At 39.3% G+C, this 25358-nt stretch overlaps 1 protein-coding gene across 3 annotated transcripts in view; it reads left to right on the forward strand.

The window, feature by feature from the left end:
- Window positions 1-25358, forward strand: part of LOC144636747 (xanthine dehydrogenase/oxidase-like) — an 89432-nt gene that overhangs the window by 9627 nt on the left and 54447 nt on the right. For all 3 annotated transcript variants that reach the window (XM_078495938.1, XM_078495939.1, XM_078495940.1), the window contains 25 exons: window positions 1675-1816; window positions 2333-2500; window positions 4306-4382; window positions 4834-4930; window positions 6141-6250; window positions 6462-6658; window positions 11838-12003; window positions 12593-12682; window positions 13983-14100; window positions 14360-14411; window positions 15671-15797; window positions 16356-16475; window positions 17267-17389; window positions 17496-17597; window positions 18506-18569; window positions 19263-19332; window positions 19789-19876; window positions 20246-20332; window positions 20909-21034; window positions 21355-21420; window positions 22773-22918; window positions 23351-23432; window positions 23701-23796; window positions 24783-24911; window positions 25306-25358. In XM_078495938.1, coding sequence (XP_078352064.1) covers window positions 1675-1816; window positions 2333-2500; window positions 4306-4382; window positions 4834-4930; window positions 6141-6250; window positions 6462-6658; window positions 11838-12003; window positions 12593-12682; window positions 13983-14100; window positions 14360-14411; window positions 15671-15797; window positions 16356-16475; window positions 17267-17389; window positions 17496-17597; window positions 18506-18569; window positions 19263-19332; window positions 19789-19876; window positions 20246-20332; window positions 20909-21034; window positions 21355-21420; window positions 22773-22918; window positions 23351-23432; window positions 23701-23796; window positions 24783-24911; window positions 25306-25358 — 2696 coding nt within the window. The remainder of the gene's footprint in view (window positions 1-1674; window positions 1817-2332; window positions 2501-4305; window positions 4383-4833; window positions 4931-6140; window positions 6251-6461; window positions 6659-11837; window positions 12004-12592; window positions 12683-13982; window positions 14101-14359; window positions 14412-15670; window positions 15798-16355; window positions 16476-17266; window positions 17390-17495; window positions 17598-18505; window positions 18570-19262; window positions 19333-19788; window positions 19877-20245; window positions 20333-20908; window positions 21035-21354; window positions 21421-22772; window positions 22919-23350; window positions 23433-23700; window positions 23797-24782; window positions 24912-25305) is intronic.

Raw genomic sequence — 25358 nt, forward strand, 5'->3', positions numbered from 1 at the left:
GTGGTCTTACTAAATTGGTTAGCACGCTGAACTCCAGATCAAGCCATCCAGGTTTTGAGCCCTGGCCGGGTCATTTAACAAATCGACCACATTTTTCCATGGTCTACACTCTTATAGACCATAGAAATGACGTCAGAAAATTAAAACTCAAGTGGAACCACGAGGCGTTAGCCGAGTGGTTTCACTGCAAAGTTTTGGACATTTTATGGCGTCATCTCTATGGTCTATAAGAGTGTAGACCATGGAAAAATGTGGTCGATTTGTTTTATACCATAACAAACTCGAACAAGTATTTATCAAAAGCAATGCCTGACCGTGAAGAAACTTTGCCAGTTGGACGTAAAGATTCCGGCCTGACACGTAAAAACGACAATGATACCAAAGAAGATGAACAAGAATTCAAAGAATAACAATTTTAATTACCTTTTCCTTTCTCGTTGAGTGTGTGCTTATCGCTTGAAGCGAGCAAGATTATTTTTCTTTCTGAAGATCTTGTTAAGCGCTCGTTCACTGAACATCGACAGTCCGCTGCCGGTTCGCTAGCACCATTCTTCTCAGTTAGACCAAAAATTCAAAAGCCTGGTCAATTTTCTTTTCACAGATAACCTGAGTAGAAGTCCAATCCTGAATTCCGAAAACAAATGTGTACTTGATTCAAACAAAACACAATGAAATTCGCTTTCATTCATGGTGACCAAACTTACACATCTTTTAGCCCGCGCGTGTGCGTGGCGTGATCTGACGTCACTTTCATGGTCTATATACTCTCATCGACCATAACTTGGGCCAATCAGCGCGCGAGAATTCTCATGGTTATGGTATAATGTGTCGTGTTCTTGTGCAAGACACTTTACTGTCACAGTGCCTCTTTCCACCCAGGTGTATAAAATTAATGGGTACCGGCAAACTATAGGAGAAATGTGGCAAAATTTTGGGAGGGTCAAGGGGTGCAATGCATAAGAAGTGAAGGACAAGCTTTCCCTCCAAGCAGGGATGTAGCTAAGAAAATGCTTAGCCGGCTCACCAACAAGCCCAGCTGGCCTTTCTGGCCTTGGCAGTTCTAAAAGTTTACCCAAGTCTTTGTTTTCATGTGAAATTTTAGCCGGATTTAAGTTCTATTTTAGCCGGTTAAATTAGCCGGCAGCCGACCCTTAGCGACATCCCTGTCCAAGGGGATGCAGGGATGACGCAGTGGTGAGAGCGCTCGTCTCCCACCAAATTTATGTGGCCTGGGTTTGATTCTGGTTCAGTGTGATATGTGGGCTGAGTTTATTGTTGGTTCTCGTCCTTGCTCCGAGGGTTTTCCTCCGGGCTCTCCAGTTTTCCTCCCTCCACAAAAGCCAACACTTCCAAATTCCAATTCGATCAGGAATACGAGCCCCACAAGCTTCTAGCTTTAAACCCAACCATGTCTTAAATTAATAAACTAGGTAATTTAATATTTTATTTATTTATTTTACTAATACATGTTGGTAGCGATATGCCTTGTTGCTTCATGCTAAAAACTGGGATAAGCTAGCAGTGTTTATCAGTTCTGTATCGACCCAAGTGCAACTTAACTTTTTTGTTAACAATTTTACATATGGAGCCAAATGATTGAGCTCCAACAAAGTCAGCATTTAGTGATGAAGATATCAAAATTTTCAAACTTTTTTTGAGCTATTTTTCTTCTAGCTCCCAGAAGCTGCCAAGCCAAAAAGTCTGTACATTAAAGGAGACCTTGTCACTTGGATGAGACCAACAACACTTGAGGAATTGTTAGAACTGAAGATGAAACATCCCCAAGCTAAACTCGTGATTGGTAATACTGAGATAGGTGAGTAAAGCCTACTCTTAAAGGTGAAATTTTACCTGTGGCAAGCAAATGGTTATCGTATATATATGGGAGGTGCAGTCATTGTCTTGTGTTCCCGGGCAGGACACTTTACTCTCATAGTGTCTCTCTCCACCCAGGTGTATAAATGGGTACTGGCGACATAATGCTGGGGGGTACCCTGCGATGAACTAGCATCCCATCCAGGGGAGAGTAGAAATATTCCTAGCCGCTAAATGCTACAGAAACCAGGATAAGCTCCGGCAAGTATAGGCCACTTGGCTTGAGGCTTCCCTTTTAAGCAAATGGTATAACACAGTAGCCATAAAGAACATAAAACATTATTTTATCTACCACTAAAAAAACTCCAAGATGAAAGAGTTTGTTCCTCTATGGAAACATCATGTAAGTATCACAAATTGGCATCCAAGGGTTCAGGAACAACACAATAAACCGACAGGTACTATGCTAAAAACACTAACACTGTGACAACTTGCTTCTTGTCTAAAAATATAACAGGAATTGAAGTGAAATTCAAGAACCAGAATTATCCGATCCTGATAGCTCCTACTCACATCCCAGAGTTGAATGCTGTGGAACACACAGCAAATGGCATCAGGTTTGGTGCCTCTGTGACACTAACTACCTTGGAAGATGTTCTTAATGAGGCTTGTCACTCCATGCCAGGTATAATTTGGTGAAGTACATGACTGTATAGTAAACTGACGCTTTGTAACAAATTGTCAGAACACGTCATAATTTTAGGCTGCTTACATTTAAAAAATGCTGGCTGTTAAATGATAAGTAAAAGCTAGTACTGTAATAGCGTTTAATTTATTTTACTCTGTTGTAAGTGGTCCCAGGTCACCCAGGATTTTTCTTTGTACTGGCGTACAGTACCGCTCAAATGTAAGTTGACAGTCCCTCGAGTCTTGATCCTCGAGACTCGAAAATTTCAAGTTTCGAGTCTCGACTCGAGTCTCGAGGATCGAGTCTCGAGTCGAGAAAAATAATGAGCTTGTCGCTTGAATGATTAATTCCTCGAGAATAAAATTGCTCAAGCGGGCCGCACTCTCGAGTGTTGTACTATGGTCGAAGCGAGCGTGCCGGCTACTCATCTCTGCTGTAACAACGCGCGCTTGGTCGTTTAATATTTCTAACCGTCCCAAAAAGTTTGAAATAGGAGCTCGAAACCGTCGATAGTGAATGAATTGAGGGCAAATCGAACCAGAAGTAACCGAGTAGGAGTTAGCGCGGTCCCGCCGAATCAACATGGACAAATACAACCTGCGTTCAGGCGATCTTAGGACAAACATGAAGCATGTGTGCAATGTCACGCATACGATTGTTTGTGTTATGATTTATGATACAAAATATTAAACCTTAAAGTTCACTCTGTCATTTAGTTTTCTTTTGAAAAACGTAGTTACATGTGTATGAAAGAATCTAAATTGAGCGTGCGGCGTTGTGTTACATTTATTTACGCTAGCTTACGGCGGGTTGAAACTTGACAAGGGAGAGCACAAGTTTGAACTACAGGGTCTTTCCACGTCCTTTTCTAAATTTAATTCGTCGATCACGGCTTTCAAGGACGAGTTTGTGTCAGTACTTTTAGGTAAGTAAATGGAAAATTTTACGATCGGCGCGAATATATCGTACTGTCGAATGTTACATGTCGGGGAAGGTATATATTTTATGCGCTGAAGGTGGACGCGAAACACTTGTACATGAAGTGCGAGCGGCTTTTATTCTTTTCTCGAGAAATAAATTGTTTCCTCGAAAGCCTTTCAAGTAATGAATATTCGAGACTGCCTTGTTTCTCGAGACTCGAGACTCGATCCTCGAGACTCGAGACTTGATCCTCACGACTCGAAACTCGAAAATTTCGAGTTTTGAGTCTCGAGGATTGAGTCTTGAGGATCGAGTCGAGAGTGTTAACTTACATTTGAGCGGTACTGTATTACCTACAAAATGCTGATCAGTTTCACTGGGTTGAGCTAAAGATATATAAAATAGGGCCCTTATTGGTCCGTGTGTTCCGGCTGCTGGTATAACGTATCAACATTGATAACTGTCCTCCCAACACCGAGATAATTTGTCACGCAAGTTATTATGATCTTTAAAAGTCGTAACCCTTGTGCATGCAAAGCAACATGCCAGCTACTGCTGCGTACGTCACAAACCACAAACCACAATATACACTAGTTGATCGTTAAGATATCAAATTTAAATGATAGAAATGCCTTTTTACTCAGTCTATAAAAAGAAAGTATCTGCTACCTATTGTTACACACTTTCTATTGTTACCACTTTCTATTGTTACACACTTCTATTGTTACACCATTTCAATTGTTCCAGACATTCCATTCCCTCCTTCGATAGCAATATGTTCTGCTTGGCATTATGCCATTTGGCATAATAGCAGCAGAACACAAAAACAGATCTTTTTTACCATGAGTCTGAGAACTGTGGTGTGCTGTAAAATTTTTCAGAATACAAGACCAGATGGTTTACATCAATACTTCACATGCTCAAGTGGTTTGCTGGTCATCAGATTAGAAATGTTGGGGTGAGTATTAATTTATGAAATTGTTTTCTTCAACTTCATTCAAAGCTACATCTGCTGCTCATTTATACTCAGGCTTTTAGCCAGGTGGGAGTCCATGAGTCCCATGGACAGCCATTTTTAAGCAAAATTAATAATATTTGGAAATCTTTAGATACCTTTACACTCATAACTGAAGAAAAACATCATTCTTCTCAGGCCCTCTTATGGGGACAAAGTCAGGCCTTATAAAAACTTTGGACTCCCACTTTTTAAATCTTGGCTAAAAGCCTGTTTATACTTAAAAGTCTGGTGAAAGGGCTGAAGAAGAGATTCAAATTTTTCCATTTAGTACTGAGATGTGTGCTTGGAATAAATATTATGATCCCTTTAAGTATGCTAGGAAATTTTCTCCCTGACTAGCTAGTCTCTCAGTGTTTTTAAAAGTATTGACAGTATACGTAATTTCTTTCAGGCTATCGGAGGAAATATTATGACTGCCAGCCCAATATCAGACCTGAATCCAGTGTTCATGGCGGCAAGATGCACCCTTACATTAGCTGCAGCTGGAGGTAAGGTCTAACTCAACTTGAAAACGAGTTAATGACATTGGCCGCGGCCGCACTTAGAGAGTTGACTGGGTTTAATTTCCACAAAACTTAACTTGGTTAAAGTATGGTTACCATAACTAACTCAGTTGAATATTTTTAGCGGCCGCATTACCATCAGACCAGACTGAAGTGATGTAAGTTATAATTAAGCTATTTGAAAACAAGCAAATGACGGCCGGCTTTCATGATAATTCTATTACTTGCTCATTTCTTCTCCTGCTTTTAAGATTTATTTCAATGCATTCTCGGCTTACATCGTTCTATTTCTTCTGAATGCATTCTATGCAAATTTCAAGCCCAGTTGTTTCAAATAATTATGTTGATCTTCAGCAGTCGTTGTAACACTCATCGCCATATCGAAATTGCCTTCAAGACCTTCAAGTGTACGTTTTTTCCAATTAAGGAATCGGCGAAGAGACGGAAGAGATCATCAGAAACGATGAGAGCCCTGTCTGAGCCAAATAATCCGCATTTCTCTGGTGGTTCTATAGTTTGCTAATAGCAAGGGAAATTATAGAAATATTAAGCCGCGAATTGTGTTCGAACGCCATGTTTGCATGTGATGGAAAAGAATATCTTCTCTTACATGGAAATGATTGAATCTGATAAGAAACCACTAACCTGGTTAAAACGACCCAGAAAGGTAGTTTAGAATTAACCTAACCCAGTTATAAAATATATTGTTCTTTGATTAATTTCCATGGGAGCTGCTAACCTGGGCCGGGTTGTTCGAAAGGCGATTAACGCTAACCCAGGATTAAAAGATGATCGAGGTTTTAATTTCTCTTGTTAAGAAGGGTTTTCCATAGCTAATGTTTTGTGAAGTTTGAGATTGGTCCACGTCAAAACTGGGCGAGAGAAAATATTAACAGAAAGCCTCAAAGAAATGTTAAAAAATTGAAACCAAATTTCACACTAATCCTGGATTAGCTTAATCGTGCTTTGAACAACCGGGCCCTGGTTAAGAGTCAGTTAACTCTCCAAATAAACAGCCGCACTAGACATTTTTTTAACCCGGCCGGTTAACTTTAATTCATTAATTGGAATTAACTGGGTTCGGTTAACTCGCCAAGTGCGGCCGTGGCCATTGATTTGATTGCAAAGTGCCCAGATATAATTTGTTAATAAGTGAGTGGTAAATATATCTTGAATTTTAATCTTTTAATTGCAGGAAAAACAAGAAAAGTAAAGCTAGATGAGAATTTCTTCACTGGATACAGAAGGACAATTTTGCAACCAAGTGAAGTTTTGGTGGACATTTTCATTCCATTTACAGAAAAGGTATTCTAAATAAAAGCTAATGACAACCTTGTTATTTATAATAATTAACAGAAAGTCTTGGTTAATTAAAATTGTTTTTAACATACATGTATGCGAGGGACGTTGAAAGGTACTTGCACTGTACTCTCTGTTACTCTGTACTCACTGACTGTGTTAACTAACGTTGTTTAACTTTAGATAATAAAATTGGTATTTTAATTTATTTTTTTAGCATGAATATGTTTTTGCATTCAAACAAGCTCGTCGGCGTGAAGATGATATTGCCATAGTGAACACAGGCATGAGGGCGTTGTTGGAAAAGGAAACAAATTCTGGCTCATGGAGAATCAAGGATTGCAGCTTCAGTTTTGGAGGCATGGCCCCTACAACAGTCATGGCCATGAAAACCATAAAGGGACTTACTGGCAGGTATGGTAGGGACTGTCTGTCTGTTTGGCTGATCACTGACTGACTGCAGGTGGTTGGCTGGCTGATGGCTGACTGGCTGACTGACTGACTGACTGACTGACTGGCTGATTGGCTGATTGGCTGACTGAATGACTGACTGACTGACTGACTGACTGGCTGGCTGACTGACAGACTAAATGACTGCAGCTGGCAGGCTGGCTGATGGTTGGCTGGCTGACTGACTGACAGACAGACTAAATGACTGCAGCTGGTTGGCTGGCTGATGGCTGGCTGATGGCTGGCTGACTGCATAACTGACTGACTAATTGACTGACAGACTAAATGACTGCAGCTGGTTGGCTGGCTGATGGCTGGCTGACTGCATAACTGACTGACTGACTAAATGACTGCAGCTAACTGGCTGACTGACTGACTGACTGACTAAATGACTGCAGCTGGCTGGCTGACTGACTGACGGACGGACTGACTGACTAAATGACTGCAGCTGGCTGGCTGGCTGATGGCTGACTGACTGGCTGACTGACTGACTAAATGACTGCAGCTGGCCGATGGTTGGCTGACTGGCTGGCTGACTGTCTGACTAAATGACTGCAGCTGGCTGGCTGGCTGATGGTTGGCTGACTGACTGACTGACTAAATGACTGCAGCTGGCTGGTTGACTGATCGACTTACAGACTAAACTTAATGACTGCAGCTACCTGGCTAACTGACTGACTAAATGACTGCAGCTGGCTGGCTGGCTGGCTGGTGGGTGACTGACTGATGGACTGCATGACAGACTAAATAACTGTCTGATTTACAGACTAAATGACTGCAGCTGGCTGGGTGGTTGACTGACTGACTGACTGACTGTCTGACTGATCGACTTACAGACTAAACTTAAGAGGCTCCGACGGAGAATATGGAGAATCGTTGGACAGGCTGGGAAAATCGAAAATCTTGAAACTTTGCCTGAAGAACACCTTTGGGGAACTATGTTCGAAAATATTATTCTCATCTTCTGGGAATTTTTGGTTTTCGAGAAATTAAGAAAAAACGAAAATAACGGTTTTTAGCTCATTAAATATGCAAAAAATATGCGTAAAAATGGCAAAGTTCTCGATATTCCTATAAGAGCAATTTTCAATGCTTTGAATCGAAATAAACGTAGAATAATAGCTTTATCTTTCTTCTTTCAAGCAACATACACTTTTAATTTTTTCTAGCTATTTTAAGATTTTCATCGCCTTTTAAAATATTGCTCTATCAAGCACTTCGGGAAACGGCAAAAGTTGAGAAACTTTAGAGGCCGAAAAAGCACCTTGATATGTCCGATAGCGAGTTAAACTAAACACTGTGCAAAAGCTCAATGTCTCTACTATAATAATATCAAATAAAAAATCTGGGTACTCGAGATTCACACCGATAAGAAACGCAAGTTCACGACGTACTCGTGTCTAATTTGCATAATGCTATTTTATAAAGACGTCCTCCGTTGACTGTTCTGGTCTGTTTTATTTCCATTTGTAGGCTACGATTTTCAAGAAATAGACATCATAGCGTGTTTTTTATTCTGTTCTATATCAATCTTGGTTTGCGCTAACATTCTGTTAACATTTACCGAATATAAATTTACAAATTAGATTGAGAGTAGTCGCCATTACGTGACCCGCGTCACGCTATTAATATATTTTTATTAACAATTCAACAAAAGTATAAACTAACTTCTTTATGCTTTAAAACTTCCACTATTTAGAGCATGGTATTACTATTAGTTTAAGGCACTTAGTCGCAAACGTCCGTTTTCTTACTAAAAAAGGGAAGGCTTGCGGTATGTTGATATTTACAATCCTTAAGATAATATCAAGTTATAGCAATATCAAGTTCAAGTTTCCGGCAAGTTTGACCTTTAAGTTTTACTCAAAGCTAAGATTTCATGTTATTGCCGTTAATTTGAGGAGAGTTTTGAAGTTTTGTATCCTGTATAAAACAGCCACAAAAATTATTCATTCCGTGAAAATGGAAAAACTGCTTGGAAAAATATCAAAGCGTACAATCTCCAATCTAACTTGACATACATTTGCATCCATCGGCTAGCTGAGATCCTTTAAACCTTCGTATCACTCAGTCCGTACGGATGAGGCTTTTGCAAATCAAGGCCAAAACAAGTGCTGATAACACTAATGGAGACCTTGATAATTCTAATTATAGCAAAAACCGAATTAATAATTGCTTTTATATGAAAGTGAAGTGAATTCATGGTTCACTGATTCGCTTCTTCAATTCGACCGATGAAAATTTAAAAACTTGTGAAACAGAAAGAAACGGACAACAAAAAGAAGCTACCAAAAATTGCGAAGGAGCTGTTCCACGAAAACCTTAAGGAAGAAAGCATCCAGCAGCCGGAAGACGAGAAGGACACAAATGTTGAAATTGTTTGCCGTTAATTTGTTTACTTGTATAAGAGCCTACAGTTAATTAATTCTGGGAATCGGCGTAACCTACTGATTAAGGACATGTTTCACGGGGCAATTTTCCTTAAAACTTGTAACGCAGCGATGATGACTAAAATCATTGCAATTTGACGAAGGAGAGTCACACGTCCGCAATTTTTATTTGCAACTTGCAACGCCGGCAGCCGCTAGAAATTACCATTCTGCGAACGAAGTGACACGTGAGCTCGAGCGAAGGACGAGCGATCTCCCTCTGATTGGCTCATTTTAATAAAATTACGTTGGAATGTCACATGCACATGTCTCGCAATCTTTTCTTGTATTCAGTTAATTCTGGACATCAATGCAACCTACAGATTATTCACTAACCTGTTAGAAAATTAGTGAATAATCTGTATGTTGCGTCGATTCCCAGAATTATAATTTACTCTAGGCTCTTAGCGAATGAGAAGTCAGTGACTACAATAACTAATTATCCAAAGCGACTATATATATGTCACGGATTTTACCAGATTTTTGAACAACCCGAAATTAAAATTTGTGTCGCAGGAAACCTAAAAATAATAGTCCATTTTATATATAAGAGCATTGAAGCTGTTAAGCTGTTTACGCGCATCTTTGGCTGCGGATGGCTCGGATGAAAACGTACGGATTGCAACTTAAACTTGCTGGAACAAGCATGCCCGTTTCTTTAAACACAAACCAAGATTTCTTGCTATCTATTCCTCGGTCACCCCGGGTAAAGGAGGACTTGTGACCCGCAACTTCAGTTGGTACAGAACATTTTGTCTTCCCAGTTCGCCAGCGAATACCGAGCGTATTTCTGTGCTTTGGGCAAATCGTCATGTATTCTTGGCATTCTTGCCCTACGAAAATCCCTAGATGTATCGGATAGGTCAGCTTGTATCAATTCACAGTTTAGTTATACAGTAGTGTGATTCCAAGAAAAAAATATTCATTTAACCTTACCTGCACGGGTAAGCAACAATTTTTTTTCGTTATCAATGCTGTCCGTATTGGTCAAGATGTTACAACACTTTAAATGTGCTTTGACATCACGGTCACAGTCTTTTAAATTTACATATTGAACAACTTCTGGATTGTGTGGGCTTGGGCCACAAGCCCCACCAACAAGAGAGGCAAAACTGCAAAGGGACATTATAGTTTTGAATTTTAGCCGAGAAAGTTCTTGCTTTCGTGTTAAATGTCCTGTCGCTGTGTACGTGTTCGGTCTCTCAAAGGAAAGTTTAATTTAATTTTGTGATCTGACGGAATGAATGGATTTTGCACGATCAAAGACTTTTTTTATAGTTATTGTAAAACAAGATAGGAAACTTTTGGCATTTTATTCCATACATGACAACTGAACGGAAGAACGGCGATATATGTACATGACAGTTTTAATATTTGTGTACATTTATGTACACTAAAAAGTAAACTTCCAAGTTAATTAATAATTCCTTACTACATGCATGCGTTCTATTTTTGACTTAAGTAACGTGAGTAAATAAAATATTTATATCATTCCCAATTTCAGGTAAGTGAATGAAATGATCTAACTGTTTACTTCTTAAATTTTGAAGTGCCAGAATCTAAACAAACTAATAATCTTTCCTCCGATCTTTGACAAAAAATTTCAGAACATGCACGTGACACAGGTCACGCAATGAGGAACTCAGTCGATAATTTTTACTCTTTTCTTCTTTCTGAACCTCTATATAACCTAAGTATAGGCATAAGACGAAAAAAAAAATAAAAGCGAGTTTAAACTTGCTTTATTTTGTGCAAATCATTTCTTCCAAATGGAAATAAAGCGAAGCAGATCTCTTAGCGGGGGACGTCTTTCAAAATAAGAATATGCAAATTACGCACGAATACGTCGTGAACTTTCGTTTCTTATCGGTGTGAATCTCGAGTACCCAGATTTTTTATTTGATATTATAATAGTAGAGACATTGAGCTTTTGCACAGTGTTTAGTTTAACTCGCTATCGGACATATCAAGGTGCTTTTTCGGCCTCTAAAGTTTCTCAATTTTTGCCGTTTCCCGAAGTGCTTGATAGAGCAATATTTTAAAAGGCGATGAAAATCTTAAGATAGCTAGAAAAAATTAAAAGTGCCTGTTGCTTGAAAGAAGAAAGATAAAGCTATTATTCTACGTTTATTTCGATTCAAAGCATTGAAAATTGCTCTTATAGGAATATCGAGAACTTTGCCATTTTTACGCATATTTTTTGCATATTTAATGAGCTAAAAACCGTTATTTTCGTTTTTTCTTAATTTCTCGAAAACCATAAATTCCCAGAAGATGAGAATAATATTTTCGAACATAGTTCCCCAAAGGTGTTCTTCGGGCAAAGTTTCAAGATTTTCGATTTTCCCAGCCTGTCCAACGATTCTCCATATTCTCCGTCGGAGCCTCTTAATGACTGCAGCTACCTGGCTAACTGACTGACTAAATGACTGCAGCTGGCTGGCTGACTGACTGACTGACTGTCTGACTGACTGTCTTACTGCCTGCATGACTGATGGACTGTCCAACTGATCGACTGGCTGTCCAACTTACTGACTAAATCTCTGTCTCACTGACCGACTGTCTGGCCACCTGACTGAGTGACTTGACTTGACTTATCAAGTAATAAACTTACTAGGGCCTCTATTGATTACATCTTTTATTGTAAAAGCTGATGGAGTCACCCTATTGAAATAAAGGCTCACTACTACATATAATCTTGGTTGATATTTCAGAACGTGGAGCGAGAGCATAGTTCAAGATGCTTGTCAGTTGTTAGCTGAAGATCTGCCGCTCGCACCAGGGACACCAGGTGGACAGGTGGAATACAGGAGATCACTTGCTACAAGCTTCTTCTTTAAGTTCTATTTGAATGTTTCTCTACAACTCAGTAACCAAGAGGTACACAAACAAACAGACTGTTTAAATTAATCCAGTCTGACCTTAGATAATTTTTCAATTGAATTGTTTTTAAAAATATATACAGTCGAAGCTCTCGTAAGCGGACACCCTCGGGACGCGAAAAAAGTGTCCGTAACTGGAGCTGGTCGCTTACCAGAATGGTTCTCGTAAGCGGCCACTAGAGGTGTAGGGGATAGATGGCCGCTTACGGGAGCTTGCCGAACTAACAATAACTGGACGGACGTGAATGACGACAAAACAGAACACTGAAAGAAGGTTCTGTAATTACTGTAAAATCATTGTCACGAACCGCGATGTGAAGTTGATTGATAAAAACAAGATAAAGAGGTTGTTTTTAGGATTTTCTTTGGGATGTCCTCTTACGGGAGCTTAAAAACAAAGAAAAAGGCTAAGTCGTAATCACTGCAAGTGTACGGGAATGTCCGCTTATGAGAATGTAAAAATACAGAGTTTGTATGGGAGTTAAAACGGGGTTTCAAACAAGGTGGCCGTAAGTAGAGCTGTCCGCTTACGAGAGTGTCCGTTAAGAGAGCTTCGACTGTACTCACTTAACTTTGATTTTTTACAGGCAGCCCACAAAGCCGAGATTCCTAAGACCTTTGTTAGTGGAACTGGTCATTTTCAAAGGGATGTTACATACAGCACTCAGACCTTCCAGGTATGATTAAGTGCTTGTCCTAGATGAGAGACTCTATTTACCCTCTCTCTACTCTGATCGAGCATAAAAAAGTGACAACTCTGAACATTGAAAGCACATGGCGCAATTAACTGTCCCTAAAAATATAAGCCCAATGCATTAGATAAATTTTCTTTAATGTGGCCTTAAAAACTCAAAATGTTACAAAGTTTGTAAGTTGTGGAACCTCGATTTAACAAACCTCTATATAGCGAAGACCTCGATATAACGAACGACAGTCTTCGCCCCAGTAATAGTAAAATGTATGAGAAAGTACCTTGATATAACAAAACCTTGTTATAGTGAACAAATTTTTTCAGTCTCTTGGCCCTTCGTTATATCGAGGTTCCACTGTACTTGCTCATTAGCACTTTTGCCACCCAGCATTTTTGAAGTTTTTGAAAGTCAGCATTTCCTTCAATACTACACGCTAAGAGCTAAATATTTCTTTGATTACTAATTTCGCATTGCAAGATTTTCAGAGGTTTGTAGCATAGTGCTTACTCTACGCAAAATGGTAGGCTAATAAAGCAAAGTGTAAACACTGACTCAACAAAAATTCACCTATTGCTGGTTTTCACTGTCACGCAATCAAAAAATAAATTCGAAACCATTCAACTACAGAAGCTATGAATTTCAAATATTATAGATGATAAATAGATAAACAATTTCTCCAAGTTTCGTGTCTGTGCGATGTACCGTTCGCGAGTTATTTTCCGAACCTTTCCACGCAAATTTATAAAGCTTAGTATGGAGACGCCATAACTGTGTCCTGCCGAGGGACACAGTAATGGCCGCCGTGATGTCAGAGAAACCATCTGGAACTCAATTCTGTTTACAACAGCGGCCATCCTTGGCTTAAGAGCTAGTACACTTTCACATAAACACCACTTATTATATCTAAAATGTTCAGTCTGCACAAAATGGAAAGGAAAGGCCTTTTATCAAACAAAACAGCTTTTCACGGCACTCAGCTTGATGTCACATACGACGGAGAACTCAAATATTCAAAATGCTCTGTTTTAAAAACGAAAGACACTATCGATCTGGAAATTTGCAAAAATATATATTTTTAGTTTATCTTTCGCCTAATGACAACGAAAATTTAGCAGGATTAGTTTATTTTGATTTCAAAATTTTATGACGTAACATGAAAACCAAGAATTACAGTTAAAAATGTTTAGATCTACATAGACATCAGTAAAGAATAATTATTGTATAAAGGGGTCACACGACTTCTTAGTAGCCTTACATGCAATTCCTTTTATCATTATTACCACAGGAAGTCCCTAATGATCAGTCAGTAGAAGATGTTGTTGGTAGGCCTGTGCCTCACTTAGCTGCTGCTAAACAAGCCACAGGAGAGGCACTCTACTGTGATGACATTCCTAAGTATGCAGGTAAAATTATTTGGTTGCGCAAAGGGCAAGACCCTTCCTAATTATAATAAAGTAGTAAGGACTGCTCAGTAGCTTCCATTGAATTTAATATGTCTCATTTAAGCGACATAATAGAGTCACAGCACCACATTAAAAAATATTTCTCTGTAGCCTTCATTTGAATTGTCAAACCTTAGCTTAGATGTACTGTATTTCACATTCAGCTAAGTAAGCATTTCTTTAAGTGTTAAAATTAATAGCTGCTTTCTTTCCTTCCTAGGAGAACTTTATGCAGGGATTGTCTTCAGCAAACGTGCACATGCAAAAATCCTGTAAGTTAACAGTCTGTTTTGTTCAAGCTTTGTCTGATGCATGTTTCTTGTGACACTCACACAATTTAGTGAATTTAGTTGGTTATGTACATTAGTACTAAAAAGGCTAACGGTTTGGCAGGTAACGACCGTTTGTGCTCCAAAAGCTTCTAAATGCAGTGTCAGTACTTATTTTAATTCAGTAAAAATCAAACAAACAAGCAAACACAAACACAGCGCCAGACATGTACATGGAGTGTTCATTGCTTTTAGCGAATTTATGTTATGACTGTCTTGTTTGACGATTCTTTTACACAAATCTATATGGCCAAGTACAGTCAACTCTCATTATAGCGGACACGCTCGGGGCGTCGTTTAGTTCCCGTTATAGCGAGAGTCCGTAGTAGCGGGAGTCATTTCCAGTCATTGCCGGGGAATTGGATTTTGTCCGTAATAGCGAGTGTCCACAATAGCGGGGTGTCCGCAAGGCGAGAGTTGACTGTACACAGACTTGCCTTTTTGCACGCTTATTTGTTATCCCACTTGAGAAGATGTCTGAGATTGGACTTCAAAAACTCCATACTGATCAATGGCTTATCGTATTTACTCGAATAAGTGCCGCCCCCGAATAAGCGCTGCGCTCGAATAAGCGCCGCAGGCTCGATGCGGCACTTATTCGAGGAATTCCATTCAACTAAAAACAGCACCACAGAGCAACTCTAAAAACAAACTTGGACATTTCTTTCCATCAAAAGCGAAATTTTGCGGCTCAAAGTAATTGTTGTATCGCTCGTCTATTAGTTTTCTATCCAACATTCTTATAATACGTAGTTCTGTAAATGTTGTCAAGGCCGCGAGCTTAGCCAGGACAGCTAGCGCCACTTCTCTCTTCAGCAAGAGACGAATACTGGCAACCAAAAGACGCTATTTTCAATTACTGTAAAATATTAAATCCTTAAAAAAGCGCCGCCCTCGAACTAGCGCCGCACTTAAGGCGCGAAAAATTTAATAAGCGCCGCGGTGCTTATTCGAGTACTGGTAAATACGGTTATTATGATTGGTTGCTACTTGCGCGCGAAAATTCAAAACCAAGTAACAACCAATTTTCCATCAGTATGGAATGTTTTGGTTCGTTGAAGACACACATGTAAATTGAGCAAGCCAAGACTGACGTCATGTCAGTCATGTGCAAAATGGTCTGAAACTTACTGAGTCTAAAAGAGTTGGTTTGAAAAAGTTGTCTTTGATAGTTACACTTGTTGTTTCTTTTTATGTTACAGTGGTGTTGACCCAAGTGAGGCATTGCGTTTGCCAGGAGTGAAGACATACGTTGGTGTTGATGACGTACCAGGCCACAATGCCACAGGACCTGTCATATTTGATGAGGAAGTCTTTGCTTCAGAAAAGGTTAGTGTGGAATGAGATTCGGTTTCTCAGTACAATACATTACCTTTTTTCTAACTTTCCAGAGAGTTAAAGGTGCTATGTCACAGTATTTTAGGTAATTTTAGTTATTTTCGCTTAATTAAGAGCTCTAAACTTCAAATTGGCAGAGCAAAAGTCTTGTATTGGCTAAATCATGGCCACATAACAAACAAGGATGATTTTCGAGCATTGTAAATGACACATTCATACAAATTGAGATAAATTTAAAAAAAGTCGGGCCAACGTTTTTCAAGTTTACCCGAACGCAATTCGTTTTAATCTTCACGAATTTTGCCCATCCATGCCCCTTTTTGGCCTTTCTGTGTTTCTTTTGAGTTCTTAGAACTACAGTTTTAACCCGTTACAGTATGTGATATTTCAGTTAATTCTATGACCAGTTGGTCAGCGCCGAAATTGCCCTAAAATTGCGTGACATAGCCCCTTTAAAGAAATACTATAATTAAAGATTTTGGAGAACTTAAAACAGCACAGGCGCTCTCACACCCACCCCTCCCCTCTGCATTGTTCTGTATTTTTCAGGTGACATGCGTGGGACAAGTGATTGGCGCCATTGTTGCTGAAACTCAGGCCCAGGCCCAAAGAGCAGGCAAGTTGGTAAAAGTCACTTATGAGGATCTACCAAGAATATTAACTATAGAGGTAGGTGTGAAATTAACTCTACTGACTACATTAAGAAGAACGGAAGGCTAGAAGTCATGTTTTATAACCACTGAAAAGTATAGGTATAGCTTAGGTTTATACTGAACACTAAGGAAAAGCAAATTTTTCCTACCAAAATCGGTGAAAATAGTAAAAACCATACTTTTAGAGATAAAATGTTCCACAAGAAATTTTGTAAGAACCAAACCACAGTAATCACTCTAGCCAATCACAAAGAACACAGACAATCCACACTTATGTCCAGGATTGAACGTAAGTATTGTTTAATGAATACTTCATGTTTGACTGTGTTATTTGGCATTTCCATATTAATTCATATTTGACAGATTTTGGTGTGTTTTGGTGAACTTTTATTAATGAGAACACTTTGTGATGCTTGTCATGAGGAACTTGCATCTCATTAGCGTTCAATCCTGGACATATCTGGAGACACGATTGGTTTTGGTTTTACTCCTGATTGGCTGAGAAAGTGATGCAAGAGTTTTAAACCAATCACTAAGCGTAGTAATGCAAAACCAATGCAAACGCGAATTACTTTCGACACTCAAGTGAAAACCGCTCTAGACGTCATTATTAGACTTAATTGGCGCCTGTAGTAAGGTGGTACCATCTGAAGTAGTCGCTTACCAGGGTTAAAAAAAATAACCACCAACCCTAAAAGTGGTCACGGTATTTTGAAAAAAAAGGTCACAGGGAGGTCATGAGAGGTCACAGGGAGGCTCAACTGTATCTAGTTTATCAAAAGTGTCTGTTTTATAATTTGTTAACAGGAAGCCATAGCAGCCGAGTCCTTCTTGGAATCTACGCCAATGTGTATTCAGAAAGGAGACCTGGAAACTGGTTTTGCTGCATCTGATCACGTGTTAGAAGGAGAGATGAGAGTTGGAGGACAGGTTAGACATGGATCAGTGATTATTATAGAAATTCTCCCATAAATGTGGGTGAAGAATTTAAGATTCAGGTGGTGAGAATATTAAACTTAATCATTTCTTGCTCCAGGAACACTTCTATTTAGAGACACAAGCTACAATAGCTGTTCCTAAAGGTGAAGATGGTGAAATGGAACTCTTTGTTTCCACTCAGAACCCAACATTGACACAGGTAGGGGAACAGATCTTTTTTGTTCAGCCCCGATCAGTAAACCATACAAAAAATATTAGGGTAATCAAAGGACCTTTCTGGCAAGCCTTAAAAAGTCCTGGAAAATTGTTTGTGAAAAAAGGTACGAACCCTGGATTAATGGTGCAGGTAAAAATGAAGAACACGCACTACAGTGCCCTTTCATAATGGTATCTGGCCAATTAAGCTGATCCAGGATTCACTTTCCTCGGTTTGTTCCACATTTAATTACCATAATCCTAAGACGAATAAAAGTAAGTTACATCAAACTCGTTTGAGATCATTTTAACCAAAAATCATTTTAATCTACAACATCTACACCAATTTAGACCATACACACGCTTGGGGTAACCTTCAATGAACCTTTTCTAGTAAGCGCTGAATGGGTTTATCTTCGGTGTAAAAACCTGTGAAACTCACCAGTGACGTAAAACAAAGAACGACCAAGACAACAAAGAAACTCGAAACGATAAAGAGCAGTAAAACAATGGCTCCAAAATAAAAAAAAAAATTCACAGGTTCTTACACCAAGGTAAACCGCTGCCCTTGTATTGTCTCATTTGAACGTAACGTCAAACATATTGAACAAGTGAATGGTGTTACGAATGTGCGAACATTGGTGTTGTTCCGGTGTTTATGTCAAAAAAGAAGTAAGTTCCCTCTAACAAACACTCTCTGTTGAGCTATCTAAATAAAATTAGTGGTGGGTACTAAATCGAATAACTATAACTTTTATAACTTCAGTGTTAGACTTCTTGGCATAGATTTTTTTTTTTTTGGGGGGGGGGGGGAGGGGGGGATTTTGATAAGTTTACAAGTGGGGAATAAGACGTGAGCTTGTCTGACCAACGTATAATCAGTCCTAATTTTGTTTCTTGGCAAACACACAGAAACTGGCAGCAAAAGCTCTAGGAGTTCCAGCTAACAGAATAGTGGTGCGGACCAAAAGAATGGGTAAGACATGCTATTAAGTCAATTTGTTATAACGACAAGATGAAAATGTTGCTGTATGTACGGTACATGTCAAAGTAGTAGAACCTTATAAAATAAGTGGTTTTCTGCCTCAAGAGTATATCAGAGACACCTTTATCACTGTCTGTTATGCTAGGGAACTTTACAACTCATTCGATAAGCGTTGCAATGCAGAATTGGTATTCTCTTCTTGAGACAACTTTCGTTATAATATCAACAAACTCAGGTCATTGAGCCATTGACTGATCGGTCAAATGGAAATCGTTATTTAAAGGAGTTACGTCACGGGGATTTCGCGGATTTTTGGTCTAAACTGTGCTAAAATTAGTGATAGGCAACTTAACACATGAATAACATTATCTTTGTACATCTTAAGGAAGATATAACCTTAATTTGCGGAAAGAAATGAAACCACGGCTGTAAATATCGATTTTTTTAAGACGCGCGTAAACAACTTGAAAAGTTTAGCCTTAATGCTTCATCCATTTCCATCCCAGCCATCCGCAGTCGAAGACGCTTAGTGACAGTTTCAGTGCTATAATATAGCAACAATTAAAAGAAAAATGACCAGCTTTATTAGATCTCCTACAACACAATATATATTTTATTTTTCTGTTAAAATTGGCGACAACGCCAGTTTAACATCAATGGCTTATTTTCTCTATATATCTTTAGGCGGTGGATTTGGTGGAAAAGAAACTCGTAACTGCTTCCTTACCAGTGTTGTGGCTGTGGCCGCAGCCAAGTAAGTTGTTTTTAATTAGTGTTTTTTGATGACTTTTTTGGAGAGTTCTAATTAGCGTGAGAAAACAGACTTCTAGTATCTTTCCGTGCTTTGTTTCCCCCGTTAGAGTGGCGTCAGTGTGTTTTGACTCGAAGAATCCATGATGATGACGTAACTCTGCAGAGATCCGTGTGGTGTCTGTGATTGGTTGTTATACGGTTTTGAATTTTCGCGCGGAAGTAACAACCAATCAGAGACACCTTCACGGATTCTGTAGACCTACGTCATCAGAATGGAATTTTTCCGATCCAAAGCGGAAAAGAAATTTCAGAGCATGTGATCTAAGATTTAAGGTGTTCTTAGAACAAAGTGAATATCCCAGATATCAAGTTATCGCTCTGAGCTGGTATCATATACAGTATCCCAAATCTTTTCTTGATTGAGCGTATAACAATGTTTGCTATGCTTGTGTTTCAGGGTTGGTAAGCCTGTGCGATGCATGCTTGATCGAGATGAAGACATGATGAGTACGGGCACAAGGCACCCATTCTTGGCCAAGTACAAGGTACTTAAGATATGTATAGATTGTGCGTAGGCACATTTGATGTGTATCTCCAAGACTGCAGACTGCACCGGTTTGTTTGCATAAGCACTTACTTAAAGGGTCCTTCTCAAGCAGAATGCACTGCGCACCGAGCAGGTAATGTCCCAGTCATTTTCAGGGCACCCAAACTGATTATTCCGGCCCTATACCCACCTGGGGTTATGGCCATAAGTCAAAGTCAAGTCAAACTGATTATTAAAAATAGAAAAAATTTACCCACACTGTGAGTTAGCTGCACGTTAATAGCTGGTGTTTTGCTAATTACATTTTGTATATGACTGTGCGTCTATTATACAATTATTTCACTCCTTGTATTGCTTTCTGCTCTAGGTTGGCTTCACAGTTAACGGGAAGATCAAAGCTCTGGATGTTAAGATGTACAGCAATGCTGGAAATTCACTTGACTTGTCCAAAGCTGTAAGTGAAGCTGAGTTGACGCTTAGCAAAGTTGCTAAGATGAATGTAATCAAAAATTAAGATTTGTGAGCTTCCATCAGTAGTCAAAGTCATGACCTTCAAGATACCACGTATCATTTATTTACATTTATTCGGTATCTGGAAGATCATGGGTTTGACTCTTGTTGGACGTTCAGAAGTTTAATTTTTTGAAATAGTTCAACTTGAGAAGTAATAAATCAAACACAAGCGACAGTGTTTCATCGGGATGTCCAAACATCGAGAAGAGAGTGGAAAATACGACGCACAACGGAGTATTTTTGAGGAAATTCGAGGTGTTTGGATAGCCTATGTAACACTGTCTCGAGTGTTTGATATTTATTTTTTTCAATCGAACCAAAACTACGGAGTAAACGGAGAAATAAAATCGTAAAAATCTATCTAATTGAGTCTTCAGACCGGGTTTCTTGTTAATGAGTTTGAGTATCTCCCAAGCCACCATTGCAGTTATCATTTAGTCGCTAAGTGTTAGTTGATAGGGCCGTCTTGAACTGTCATTTTCATCTGAGCTGTCCTTATTCATTTGATCTCCTGTAGGTTATGGAACGAGCTATTTTCCACATGGAAAACTGTTATCTCATCCCAAACATCCGGGGCCTTGGTTACATGTGTAAGACCAACGTTCCTTCCAACACGGCATTCAGAGGATTTGGTGGACCACAGGTCAGTTACAGCTGGAATTCTATTGGCTGGTTTTGAATGATTGACAGCGAAGTCTGATATGGTTTCCGTTCATTGATGTGCATGTTCTACTCCAGTTGAAAGCTTGAAAACGTGTACTGTTAAACAAAAAAAAAATCGGTTTATGGGATGGATTTGAGACAAGGTTCTTCCCCGTTTGATTGTGTACAAAGCGAGATTTAAAAAACGTGACAAAGGGGTAATGAAGGACAAAATAGCTGTAATAATTAAGACATGTGAAGTTGTCATTGATTATTAACAAATCTTTTTCCAGCTGCATCATAATTATTATTTTTTCCTAGGGTATGATGTTTGCCGAATCGTGGATAAGTGACATTGCAGTCACTTGTGGTATTTCACAGAGACAGGTTAGTAGGGTAGATAACATCCTAGATACTATTCTTACCCACGAGACGTTATGTCCTCGAGGGAAAGAATGGGCAACTATGGGTATATCAGTTAGCACACTAGGGGTGCTTACCTATTTAACCAAAAATCCTGGAAATTTCAGTGGGCAAGCAAACAGAGCAGTAATTTTCGTGACTTTCAGTTGGAATTTTTGCGGCTACGTTTTGTGAAGTCATTTCATTTCGATTTGTACGAATGGACGAACATGTTCTGCAACATTTGTTCATTTACCCTATTTCCAGTCTCCACCACCAACCCAAAACTAGGTTACAAATGATAAACGCCATCGCTTTCGGATAGTTTGCTGATTTTGGAAAAACACTTAAAATTATTCAACAGTCATCTCTCAACGGGTTCTTTTTGGCAAATGATAAGCAACTTAGTTTTCCTAAAAATTGGGCATTTCTCGTGCTAAAGATGTCATGGAACCAAACCAAATGGCACATGCCGCCGGTGGTTACAGTGGAACCCCGATATAACGATATGCCAAGGGGGCAGTAAAATTATATCGTTATATCGAGGAATCGTTATATCGGGGTTCCGTCCCATACATTTTACTATTGCCGGGACATAACATATTCATCGTTATATCGGGAATATCGTTATATCGAAGATCGTTATATCGGGGTTCCACTGTATCATGGTTTGTGTAGCATCAAGCTACTGGGATGCTAGTCCATCACAGGGTTGCCCCAAACCCACCACTTCCCCAGCATTAACTCACGCTGGTACCCATTTATGCACCTGGATAGAGAGGCACTGTGAGAATAGAGTGTCTTGCCCAAGACAACAACACAATGACTCCTGTCAGGGCTTGAACCCAGACCGCTCCGGCGATCCACAGGCGTCCCAAACTCACGATTCGAGAAATTGATCTAATAAATGATTTATGTAAGCGTATGAATGATTTATGTTAGCATCTGTCTGAGTGATTTATGTAAGCATATCTAGTGGGGCGTGACTGCTTGAAGTGCGCGGTGTTGTGTTACAATTTAGGCGGTTGAAGATTTGAGCGTTCTATAAAACTCTGTATGGAGTTTGAAATAACGTGGAATAAAAGCACTCGACGAAATAAAATGTTACCACTCTTTTCAATAAAATGTACTCACCCTTGATTTCTGTTGTACTTTTGAGCTATTTCATCGTTTTTGAGGAGTTTTGGGTTTTTTGTCGTAGACTTATGTCGTGGTCTCGTGAGTTTGGGACGCCTGTGCTTGATCTGGAGTCCAGCGCTCTAAGCATTAAGCCACTGCGTCCCCCACAAACAGTAATTGACATTTAGTCAGCTAATGTTTACTTGTGGTATTGTCAGGTCAGAGAGCTGAACTTTTATCACGAAGGAGATGTAACTCATTTCAATCAAGAGCTTGCTAGTTGCCACATCAAGCGCATCTGGGATGAGCTGGTGGAGAAGAGTAACTATGAGGACAGAAAGGAACACATCGAGTCGTTTAACAGGTTTAATGTCTTCTCCATTTGTAATAAATAATCCAATGCGATTTCAGCGATACTCTTTACTCGCGATTCTGGTCCTCAGCTTTGCGGAAAAAATATAGTGTTCGCATTCTGTAGCCCCTATTCCCCACCCCTTTTCCACCTTAACTATTGAAAAAAGATAAGGAAATTTGCCTCTTCAAATGCGACGGAGTGTTTTGCTACTACAAAACATCGGTTTAACCCACCTTTACCTCTTTCAAAAGCCAAGTTGAACTGTGGTATTCCAGTGATTCCAATTTGTATTTGATTTTGTGTGGTTTAACTCTTTCACGGGGTACTAAATGTTCAGAAGAAGAAAAAAAGCGATCACATTTATAGGGCGTTGTAATGTTATTGCAACCATACCGTCAACTGTGATTTGCATCTGATACAAGTCCTTTTATTCCCCTATAGTGAAAACCGTTGGAGAAAACGAGGCATTGCTTTGACGCCTACTAAGTTTGGTATTAGTTTCACCGCTACGTTCATGAATCAGGTAAAATTGCCAAACCATTTTTAAAACGCAGTATTTTCTTTTTCTGTGTCTCCAGTGTAGCTTGCAAATGCAGCCGGATTTCTGCCTTTTTTGCACTCCGCATGCGGAAACCGTCCGCTGGCTAGCTCTAGTCTACTCGCTGGCTCACATTTGAGGCAGCCTCAGTGAAATTGGTGCATATTCTGTAGCAACTTAATTCACCCTGAAATGTTAAAAAGCTGTATATTGTATAATTATAATTGTTTTGCATTTCTTGTCTTTGTGGCAGGCTGGTGCTCTTGTTCATGTGTATACAGACGGATCAGTTCTTCTGACTCATGGTGGAACAGAAATGGGACAAGGACTACACACAAAAATGGTTCAGGTCGGTTGAAATCCTTATAAAAATAATTGTGAATTTGTTTTGCGCAAATTCCATGTGTATATGCACAAATTCCATGTGTATATGTTCAAATTCGTATTACAATTAAAATACATAAAAAGTGAACTTTACATGCAAAAAGTGAAAATTACAGCTTAAAAACTAAAATTCTAAATGACAAAAAGTTCTTATGACAAACCAATTAATAAAATCAAATGGAATCAGCCAAGTCCAAGGTTAACCTGACATTGTGAAGCGCGTCCAAAACGCGAGTAATCGTTTTCGTTCGTTGGCGGCCGTGGAAAAAACGCGTTTTTAAAGCTTCGGCGAGATTGAATTCGACAGGTTAAGGCTGGAGGGCAAAGTCCAAGGTTGACCTGACTTGGTATAAACGCCTCCAAAACGCGCGCAAACGTTTTCCTTTTTGGGGGGCCGTCTAGAAAACGCGGTTTTGAAAGTTGAAATACTTATGGTCAGAAGAAATTTGTGCGTTTTGGTCGTTTTGCATAAACCACACTTAAGTTATCTCTGGTTGAGGCATGGCTGAAGAGTATATGCTTTTAAGGCGGGACTTAACATAAAGGTTCTTTTTCTGCCGCTTTTTATGAGTTTTTTGGAAATATGTCGTTCGCTTTTTAAGCAATGCAAAAGCCCTATGCTCGTCCAATAAATCTGTGTTTAGGGGTGTTGTGTAAATATTTGCAATGGGTGATTTTTGGAGATTTTTAGGGAGGATTAGTAAAATTTAGAGAAATAAGAAAAATTGGAGATTTAAGGTGAAAAAAGTTAAAAGTTGATAGACGAACACCAGACAGTCCCTCTGACAACCTGGAGTGCTCTTGCGTGGGGGTCAACTGTCTTGTGGTGTTCCAAAGATAATTTTCTTCCTTTTATTCCTTTCCTAAATTACTATAAATTTCACTCAAATTGACGTTAAGTCCCCCCTTTAAGTCAACCTGGTGAATTCTTCTGTTTTCGTCATTTTGCAGGTAGCTGCTCGATCTTTTGGCATTCCTGTGTCTAGAATCCACATTTCTGAAACAAGCACTAACACAGTGGCAAATACATCCCCGACAGCAGCTTCGGCTTCGTCTGATCTCAACGGCATGGCTGTTAAAGTAAGAAACCGTAGCAATCCAAAGGGTTGATTTCTCGAGTGTTTGCTCAGCGTTGATTGTAGTCGTTCAGTCGAATCATCCATTCGATTGCTATGGTGGTTAATTTACCTTTAACTTTAAGTTCATATTTCCGTCGCAGAAAAAAATAAGAGCTTAATTAGAAATCAAATAAGCAAAGTTGCTAGCTAACGTAAAACTAAGGAATTTGTTTGATTTGCTTGCCACTTCTCAAGGAGCTTAGAAATAAATATACAAATGTTTATTTCTAACAAATGGGTGCTAAAAAGGTAGGAAAAACAAACGGTCAGCACAAGTGATCCACCTAGTGTGCTCACATGGGGCCTTAATTTGTTTTATTACTTACTAACGCGGTGCGTGTTGTGTACTTTGGCAGATTGCCTGCGAGCAAATACTGGAGCGGTTAAAACCATATCAAATGGAGAATCC

This window comes from Oculina patagonica, chromosome 13 (assembly GCF_052425735.1).
Source record: "Oculina patagonica isolate OP01 chromosome 13, crgOcupat, whole genome shotgun sequence".
NCBI lineage: Eukaryota > Metazoa > Cnidaria > Anthozoa > Scleractinia > Oculinidae > Oculina > Oculina patagonica.